Source organism: Leucoraja erinacea, unplaced genomic scaffold (genome assembly GCF_028641065.1).
Source record: "Leucoraja erinacea ecotype New England unplaced genomic scaffold, Leri_hhj_1 Leri_262S, whole genome shotgun sequence".
NCBI classification, from domain to species: Eukaryota; Metazoa; Chordata; class Chondrichthyes; order Rajiformes; family Rajidae; genus Leucoraja; species Leucoraja erinaceus.
In genome coordinates this window covers 1-10,000 of record NW_026576163.1, presented here as the reverse complement: position 1 = coordinate 10,000, position 10,000 = coordinate 1, and the positions used below count along the sequence as shown (strand labels likewise).

The 10,000-nt window shown below is 50.6% G+C and overlaps 1 protein-coding gene across 1 annotated transcript in view; it reads right to left on the bottom strand.

Annotated features, from left to right (window-relative positions):
* LOC129693323 (DC-STAMP domain-containing protein 2-like) overlaps positions 1 to 8,472 on the bottom strand; it is a gene marked incomplete at its 5' end in the record, with an annotated part of 10,407 nt that extends 1,935 nt beyond the window's left edge. Inside the window, 4 exons of the mRNA XM_055630169.1 lie at positions 2,037 to 2,137; positions 3,740 to 3,907; positions 5,788 to 5,952; positions 8,315 to 8,472. Coding sequence (XP_055486144.1) covers positions 2,037 to 2,137; positions 3,740 to 3,907; positions 5,788 to 5,952; positions 8,315 to 8,472 — 592 coding nt within the window. The remainder of the gene's footprint in view (positions 1 to 2,036; positions 2,138 to 3,739; positions 3,908 to 5,787; positions 5,953 to 8,314) is intronic.
* Positions 8,473 to 10,000: the final 1,528 nt, after the last annotated feature.

Genomic DNA, 10,000 nt, shown 5'->3' with positions numbered 1-10,000 from the left:
ATCCCTCCCTCCCTCCAACGTGAACCCCACTCCCATCCCCACCATCCCCCCCATCCCTCCCCCGGCTCCCTCTCCTCCCTCCCTCCCTCTCTCCCCCCTCCCCGGGCACTCCCTTGCGCTCCATCCCTCCCTCCCTCCCCCCTCGACTCCGTCCATCCCTCCCTCCATCTGCTCCATCCCTCCCTAATTGGAAGGACATCTATTGCCATAGAGGGAGTGCAGAGACCTCCGTTCACCCAAGACTTATTATCTAAATGGTGGCCCGATTGGGAACAGGGGGCAGATTGCAACGAGACCTGGGTGTCATGGTACACCAGTCATTGAAGGTAGGCATGCATGTGCAGCAGGCAGTAAAGAAAGCGAATGGTATGTTAGCTTTCATTGCAAAAGGATTTGAGTATAGGAGCAGGGAGGTTCTACTGCAGTTGTACAGGGTCTTGGTGAGACCACACCTGGAGTATTGCGTACAGTTTTGGTCTCCAAATCTGAGGAAGGACATTATTGCCATAGAGGGAGTGCAGAGAAGGTTCACCAGACTGATTCCTGGGATGTCAGGACTGTCTTCTGAAGAAAGACCTGGATAGACTTGGTTGGACTCTCTCAGACCCTTAGAAGATTGAGAGGGTATCTCTAGAAACTTACAAAATCTCCTTAAGGGTGTGGACAGGCCTCCATCCCCAGGAACCCTCTCCCGATGTTTGGGGAAGTCCAGGACAAGGGGTCACAGCTTAAGGATAAGGGGAAATCCCTTTCCCTCCTCCAACCCAGATGATGAGAAGAACTTTTTTCACACAGAGAGTCCCTGTGAATCTCCCTGGAACTCTCTCCATCCCTCACAGAGGGTAGTCCCTCCCTCCTCCTCCATCCCTCCCTCTCTCCATCCAGTTCATTGGCTATCCTCTCTCCATTTAAGAGGGAGTTCTCCATCCCTGGCCCTTGTGGCTGAGGGGATCAGGGGGATCCCTCCATTCCCTCCTCCCTCCCTCCCTCCAGAAGGCAGGCCAACTGCCAGCTTCGGACATCAAATACTGAGTACACCAATGATCAGCCATGGCCTGATGGCCTATTGAATCGAAAGATAGTGCAGGCTCGAAGGGCCCGAATGGCCTCCTGACGTACTCCTGCACCGCCTTTTCTTCATAATTTCTATGTTTCCTATGATTCCCCATCCTGTCCGCAGGCCTGTGCCCATAACAGGTTCTGGACATCAAAGTAAGCCTTGCAGGTACAGCAGGCAGTGAAGAAAGCCAATGGCCTGTTGGCCTTCATAACAAGAGGAGTTGAGTATAGGAGCAAAGAGGTCCTTCTGCAGTTGTACAGGGCCCTGGTGAGACCACACCTGGAGTATTGTGTGCAGTTTTGGTCCCCTAATTTGAGGAAGGACATTCTTGCTATTGAGGGAGCCCAGCGTAGGTTCACCAGGTTAATTCCCGGGATGGCGGGACTGTCATATGCTGAGAGAATGGAGCGGCTGTGGGCTTGTACACTCTGTGGAGTTTAGAAGGATGAGAGGGAATCTCATTGAAACATATATGAGATTGTTAAGGGTTTGGACACGCTAGAGGCAGGAAACATGTTCCCGATGTTGGGGGAGTCCAGAACCAGGGGCCACACACACACACACACACACACACACACACACACACACACACACACACACACACACACACACACACACACACAGTTTAAGAATAAGGGGTCGGCCATTTAAAACGGAGACGAGGAAACACTTTTTCTCACAGAGAGTGGCGAGTCTGTGGAATTCTCTGCCTCAGAGGGCGGTGGAGGCCGGTTCTCTGGATGCTTTCAAGAGAGGGCTAGATGGGGCTCTTAAAGATAGCGAGAGAGAGTCAGGGGATATGGGGGAGAAGGCAGGAACGGGGTACTGATTGGGGATGATCAGCCATGATCACATTGAATGGCGGTGCTGGTGCTGGCTCGAAGGGCCAAATGGCCTCTACTCCTGCACCTATTGCCTATAATAATCTATAATAATAATAATGGCAAGCGAATATGGTAAAAGTTGTCCCCCTTACCCGCTCTCTGGATGGGTAGTAGACGGAACAGACGTATCGTCGAAGCCGTGTGATGTAGGCCCCAAACAAGACGATGAAGAAAATACATCCATACAAGACTCCTGCAAGAGAACAGGCTCAGCGGTCAACTCAGGGGAGGTGGACTCGGTCGGGAGGTTGCCCCTCAAACTGCGGAGCCCCCCCCTCTCTGTGACACACTGGTCAAACTGAGGAGCACCTCTTTAAACCGAAGATGGCAACAAACAGCCGGGACGGGCGTCATCTCTAGTGACCCTGTCCCACTTGCGTGATTTTTTTTTTCTGCCGACTTGCACAGGCCCTTTAGGGTCTCGACCCGGAAACGTCACCCATTCCTTCGCTCCACAGACGCCGCCCGTCCCGCTGAGTTACTCCGGCACTTTGTGTCGGCCTTCAGCAACAGACTGGTTCCACCGAGATGCAGCACAGAACGCACACAGGAGATCCTGCTGATGCCCCCACACCTCCTTCTCCCCCTCTCCCCTCTTCCCAGCTTTCTCCCCACCTCCCCATCTCTTATCGCACGCAGAGAGTGGTGAATCTCTCTGGAACTCTCAACACAGAGGGTAGTTGAGGCCACTTCATTGGCTATATTTAAGAGGGAGTTAGATGTGGCCCTTGTGGCTAAGGGGATCAGGGGGTATGGAGAGAAGGCAGGTACGGGATACTGAGTTTGATGATCAGCCATGATCATATTGAATGGCGGTGCAGGCTCGAAGGGCCCAATGGCCTACTCCTGCACCTAATTTCTAGGTTTCTATGTTTCTATCTCCCATTCACCCTCACCTGCCAAACCCCCACCTTGACCCCTCCCCCCTTCTACCCCTTCCCCCACCCCCCTTCTCCTCTCTCCCTCCCCCTACCCCCCTCCTCTCCCCCACCCTCCCCTCCCCTCCCCCCCTTTTCCTCCCCCTTCTCCCCTCCCCTCTTCCTTCCTCTCCTCTCCCCTCCTCTCCTCCCCTCCCCTCCTCTCCCCTCTCCTCCCCCCCTCCCCCCCCCTCCCTTCTTCCCCCCCTCCCCCCCCCCCCCTTCTCCCTCTCCCCCTTTTCTCCCCTCCTCCCCCTTCTCCCTCCCCCTCCCCCTCTCCCCTCCCCCCCCTCCTCTCCCCTCCTCCACCCCTCCTTCTCCCCCTTCCTCCCCTCCCCCCCCACTCCTTCTCCCCTCCCCCACCTTCTCTACTCCCCCCCTCCCCCCCTCCCCCCTCCCCCCTCCCCCCTTCTCTCCTCTCCCCTTTTTTTCTCCCCCTTCTCCCCCTCTCCCCCCTTCCCCCCCTTCAGATTCAGATTCAGATTCAGATTCAGATTCAATTTAATTGTCATTGTCAGTGTTCAGTACAGAGACAACGAAATGCATTTAGCATCTCCCTTGAAAAGGGACATAACAAACGATTTGAATAAATAATTATAAGTGTCCGGGGGGGGGGGGGGTTGGTGATTGGCAGTCACCGAGGTACGTTGTTGAGTAGAGTTCTCCTCCCCTTCCCCCCTTCTCCCCCTCTTCTCCCCCTCCCCTCTCCCCTCCCCCCCTTCTCCCCCTTTCCCCCCCCTTTCTCCATTCCCCCTCTCCCCTTATGATCAGCCATGATCATATTAACTGGCGGGGCAGGCTCGAAGGGCCGAATGGCCTACTCCTGCACCTAATTTCTATGTTTCTATGTTTCCCCCTCTCCCCCTCCCCACACTGACCGATGAGGGTGTATATCTTGAAGTTGGGCGGGGAGGGTCGGATGAAACATTTGCGTGAGATGACCGTGACATTCCCGCTCTGCACCGAGTCGAAGGCTGACACCACGTTGCGGTAAATGTCCGAGGCGTAGCCCGAACCGTTCACCGTGATGCCCAGAATCACTGGAGCTGCAGGGGGGGGAGTGGGGGGGAGAGAGGGGTTACAGAGACAGGTAGAGGGCAGGGTTACAGGGGTTACAGACACCAAGTCAGTGGATATTTTTAAGGCAGAGATAGATAGATAGATTCTAGATTAGTGCGGGAGTCAGGGGTTATGGGGGAGAAGGCAGGAACGGGGCACTGATTGGGGATGATCAATGATCTGAGGAAGGACATTATTGCCATAGAGGGAGTGCAGAGACGGTTCACCAGACTGATTCCTGGGATGTCAGGACTGTCTTATGAAGAAAGACTGGATAGACTTGGTTTATACTCTCTAGAGTTTAGGAGATTGAGAGGGGATCTTATAGAAACTTACAAAATTCTTAAGGGGTTGGACAGGCTAGATGCAGGAAGATTGTTCCCGATGTTGGGGAAGTCCAGGACAAGGGGTCACAGCTTAAGGATAAGGGGGAAATCCTTTAAAACCGAGATGAGGAGAACTTTTTTCACACAGAGAGTGGTGAATCTCTGGAACTCTCTGCCACAGAGGGTAGTTGAGGCCAGTTCATTGGCTATATTTAAGAGGGAGTTAGATGTGGCCCTTGTGGCTAAGGGGATCAGGGGGTATGGAGAGAAGGCAGGTACGGGATACTGAGTTGGATGATCATATTAAATGGCGGTGCAGGCTCGAAGGGCCGAATGGCCTACTCCTGCACCTAATTTCTATGTTTCTATGTTTCTATCAGCCATGATCACATTGAATGGCGGTGCTGGTGCTGGCTCGAAGGGCCGAATGGCCTCTACTCCTGCACCTATTGTCTATTGTCGATCTGGGCAAGAGGATCTATTCCCCTGGTGGTTTTATACGTGATCGCTGGTCGGCGCTGGACTCATAGAAACATAGACAACAGGTGCAGGAGTAGAGGCCATTCGGCCCTTCGAGCCTGTACTGCCATTCATTGTGATCATGGCTGATCGTCCCCAATCAATAACCCGTGCCTGCCTTCTCCCCATGACTCCACTAGCCCCTAGAGCTCTATCTAACTCTCTCTTAGATCCATCCAGTGACTTGGCCTCCACTGCCCTCTGTGGCAGGGAATTCCACAGACTCACACAACTCTCTGGGCGAAAAAGTCTCTCCTCACCTCAGTCTTAAATGGCCTCCCCTTTATTCTAAGACTGTGTGTGTGTGTGTGGACCCTGGTTCTGGACTCGCCCAACATTGGGAACATTATTCCTGCATCTAGCTTGTCCAGTCCTTTTATAATTTTATATGTTTCTACAAGATGAATCCCATTCATCCTTCTAAACTCCAGTGAGTGACAGGGAGAGGGGGTGGAGGGGAGGGGCGAGAGATCCTTATAATTTTATATGTTTCTATAAGATTCCCCCCACTCATCCTTCTAAACTCCAGTGAATACAAGCCTAGTCTTTTCAATCTTTCCTCATATGACAGTCCTTTTATAATTTTATATGTCTCTTATAAGAATCCCCCCACTCATCCTTCTAAACTCCAGTGAATACAAGCCGAGTCTTTTCAATCTTTCCTCATATGACAGTCCTTTTATAATTTTATATGTCTCTTATAAGAAGCCCCCCGCTCATCCTTCTAAACTCCAGTGAATACAAGCCGAGTCTTTTCAATCTTTCCTCATATGACAGTCCTTTTATAATTTTATATGTCTCTTATAAGAAACCCCCCACTCATCCTTCTAAACTCCAGTGAATACAAGCCGAGTCTTTTCAATCTTTCCTCGTATGACAGTCCCGCCATCCCACGGTCTCGATGGGCTGCGTGTCCCAAACCGAACGGAAGCGTGGAGAGGCGGGAGCAGGTGGCGCGGGTTCGGCGGTGGTGGTGAGGGGGACGGGGACGGGGACGGGAACCAGCGGCGGCCCGCACTCACAGCGAGCGATAATCTCGACCTGTAGGTGGTAGCTGACCATGTCCAAGATCCAGAAGACGCTGTAGTCCACCAGGATGATGGTCAGGATGGAGATTCCTTGGCGTAGGACACGGACAAAGCCGATCAGGTATCTCTTCTTCTCTGATACGGTGAGGAAGAGCGAGCCTGGTGGAGGGGGCAGAGTCAGGCTGATGGCCTAGTGCACCTTCCTGTACAACTCTATTGAGCGTTGAGTATAGAAGTTGGGATGTAATGTTAAAATTGTACAAGGCATTGGTGAGACCAAATCTGGAGTCTGGTGATTTAGGCCATTTGGAAAAATGGGCTGAAAGATGGCAGATGGAGTTTAATGCTGATAAATGTGAGGTGCTACACCTTGGCAGGACAAATCAAAATAGGACGTACATGGTAAATGGTAGGGAATTGAAGAATACAGTTGAACAGAGGGATCTGGGAATAACCGTGCATAGTTCCTTGAAGGTGGAATCTCATATAGATAGGGTGGTAAAAGAAAGCTTTTGGTGTGCTGGCCTTTATAAATCAGAGCATTGAGTATAGAAGCTGGGATGTAATGTTAAAATTGTACAAGGCATTGGTGAGGCCAATTCTGGAGTATGGTGTACAATTTTGGTCGCCCAATTATAGGAAGGATGTCAACAAAATAGAGAGAGTACAGAGGAGATTTACTAGAATGTTGCCTGGGTTTCAACAACTAAGTTACAGAGATAGGTTGAACAAGTTAGGTCTTTATTCTCTGGAGCGCAGAAGGTTAAGGGGGGACTTTGATAGAGGTCTTTAAAATGATGAGAGGGATAGACAGAGTTGATGTGGACAAGCTTTTCCCTTTGAGAATAGGGAAGATTCAAACAAGAGGACATGACTTCAGAATTAAGGGACAGAAGTTTAGGGGTAACATGAGGGGGAACTTCTTTACTCAGAGAGTGGTAGCGGTGTGGAATGAGCTTCCAGTGGAAGTGGTGGAGGCAGGTTCGTTGGTATCATTTAAAAATAAATTGGATAGGCATATGGATGAGAAGGGAATGGAGGGTTATGGTATGAGTGCAGGCAGGTGGGAAAAAAGTTGTTCGGCACAGACTTGTAGGGCCGAGATGGCCTGTTTCCGTGCTGTAATTGTTATATGGTTAACGACTACTGCTTGCCTAGTGGAGCCTGTTTTAACAGGCCCTGACCCCAGTGCCATATAACCATATAACAATTCCAGCACGGAAACAGGCCATTCGGCCCTTCTAATCCGTGCCGAACACTTACTCTCACCTAGTCCCATCTCAGACCATAACCCTCCATTCCTTTCCCATCCATATACCTATCCAATTTATTTTTAAATGATAAAATCGAACCTGCCGGCCTCCACCACCTTCACTGGAAGCTCATTCCACACAGCTACCACTCTCTGAGTAAAGAGGTTCCCCCTCAAACTTCTGTCCCTTAATTCTGAAGTCATGTCCTCTTGTTTGCATCTTCCCGACTCTCAATGGGAAAAGCTTATCCACGTCAACTCTGTCTATCCCTCTCATCATTTTAAAGACCTCTATCAAGTCCCCCCTTAACCTTCTGTGCTCCAAAGAATAAAGCCCTAACTTGTTCAACCTTTCTCTGTAACTGGATGAGGGGGCATCTTATTGAAGCATATAAGATTATGAAGGTTTTGGACACGCTAGAGGCAGGAAACATGTTCCTGATGGGCGAGTCCAGAACCAGGGGCCACACACACACAGTTTAAGAATAAGGGGTAAGCCATTTAGAACAGAGATGAGGAAACACTTTTTCACCCAGAGAGTTGTGAGTCTGTGGAATTCCCTGCCACAGAGGGCAGTGGAGGCCAAATTACTGGATGGATTTAAGAGAGAGTTAGATAGAGCTCTAGGGGGCTAGTGGAGTGATTATTGATTGGGGACGATCAGCCATGATCAAAACTGAGGAAGGACATTATTGCCATAGAGGGAGTGCAGAGACGGTTCACCAGATTGATTCCCGGGATGTCAGGACTGTCTTATGAAGAAAGACTGGATAGACTTGGTTTATACTCTCTAGAATTTAGGAGATTGAGAGGGGGATCTTATAGAAACTTACAAAATTCTTAAGGGGTTGGACAGGCTAGATGCAGGAAGATTGTTCCCGATGTTGGGGAAGTCCAGGACAAGGGGTCACAGCTTAAGGATAAGGGGGAAATCCTTTAAAAAACCGAGATGAGAAGAACTTTTTTCACACAGAGAGTGGTGAATCTCTGGAACTCTCTGCCACAGAGGGTAGTCGAGTTGAGGCCAGTTCATTGGCTATATTTAAGAGGGAGTTAGATGTGGCCCTTGTGGCTAAGGGGATCAGGGGGTATGGAGAGAAGGCAGGGATGGGATACTGAGTTGGATGATCAGCCATGATCATATTGAATGGCGGTGCAGGCTCGAAGGGCCGAATGAATACTCCTGCACCTAATTCTATGTTTCTAATGGTGCAGGCTCGAAGGGCCCAATGGCCTCTACTCCTGCACCTATTGTGTATTGTCACTCACAGGGCTGGATGTAACGACTGGCCTCCTGGTAGCTGAGCGGCAACACGGTTTTTTTCCCAGTTCTGGCCCTCATCACGTCGATCTGGATGAACTGTTCGGTGATGTAGCAATTGTCAAAGTCGTCACGGAACAGGTAGCTCTTCCGGTAAACCAGGGCCCTGTGGGGGTGGGGAATAGACAATAGACAACAGGTGCAGGAGTAGAGGCCATTCGGCCCTTCCACCCAGCACCGCCCATTCAATGTGATCATGGCTGATCATCCCCAATCAGTTCCCCGTTCCTGCCTTCTCCCCATATCCCCTGACTCTCTCTCGCTATCTTTAAGAGCCTCTCTCTTGAAAGAATTCTCTGCAGAGAACCGGCCTCTGAGGCAGAAAATTCCACAGACTCTCCACTCTCTGTGAGAAAATGTGTTTCCTCCGTTCTAAATGGCCGGCCCTTTAGATAGAGAGAGAGAGAGAGAGAGAGAGAGAGAGAGAGAGAGTGTGTGTGTGTGTGTGTGTGTGTGTGTGAGTGTGTGTGTGTGTGTGTGTGTGTGTGTGTGGTGTGTGTGTGTGTGGTGTGTGTGTGTGTGTGTGTGTGTGTGTGTGTGTGTGTGTGTGTGTGTGTGTGTGTGTGTGTGTGTGTGTGTGTGTGTGTGTGTGTGTGTGTGTGTGTGTGTGTGTGTGTGTGTGTGTGTGTGTGTGGTGTGTGTGGTGTGTGTGTGTGCGCGAGTGTGTGTGCGAGTGCGTGTGTGTGTGTGTGTGTGTGTGTGTGCGTGGCCCCTGGTTCTGGACTCCCCCAACATCGGGAACATGTTTCCTGCCTCTAGCGTGTCCAAACCCTTAATAATCTTACATGTTTCAATGAGATTCCCTCTCATCCTTCTAAACTCCACAGAGTGTACAAGCCCACAGCCGCTCCATTCTCTCAGCATATGACAGTCCCGTCATCCCGGGAATTAACCTGGTTCTGGACTTCTGGGAGGGAGGGGGGGGGGGGTGGGTGGATCGGGGGACGAGATGATCGGGGGGAGTTACATAGAAACATAGAAATTAGGTGCAGGAGTAGAGGCCATTCGGCCCTTCGAGCCTGCACCATTCGCCATTCAATATGATCATGGCTGATCATCCAACTCAGTATCCCGTACCTGCCTTCTCTCCATACCCCCTGATCCCTTTAGCTACAAGGGCCACATCTAACTCCCTCTTAAATATAGCCAATGAACTGTGTGGCCTCAACTACCCTCTGTGGGAGAGAGTTCCAGAGATTCACCACTCTCTGTGTGCAAAAAGTTCTCCTCATCTCGGTTTTAAAGATTTCCCCCTTATCCTTAAGCTGTGGACCCCTTGTCCTGGACTTCCCCAACATCGGGAGCAATCTTCCTGCATCTAGCCTGTCCAACCCCTTAAGAATTTTGTAAGTTTCTATAAGATCCCCTCTCAATCTCCTAAATTCTAGAGAGTACAAACCAAGTCTATCCAGTCTTTCTTCATAAGACAGTCCTGACATCCCAGGAATCAGTCTGGTGAACCTTCTCTGTACTCCCTCTATGGCAATAATGTCTTTCCTCAGATTAGGAGACCAAAACTGTACGCAATACTCCAGGTGTGGTCTCACCAAGACCCTGTACAACTGCAGTAGAACCTCCCTGCTCCTAGACTCAAATCCTTTTGCTGTGAATGCTAACATACCATTAGCTTTCTT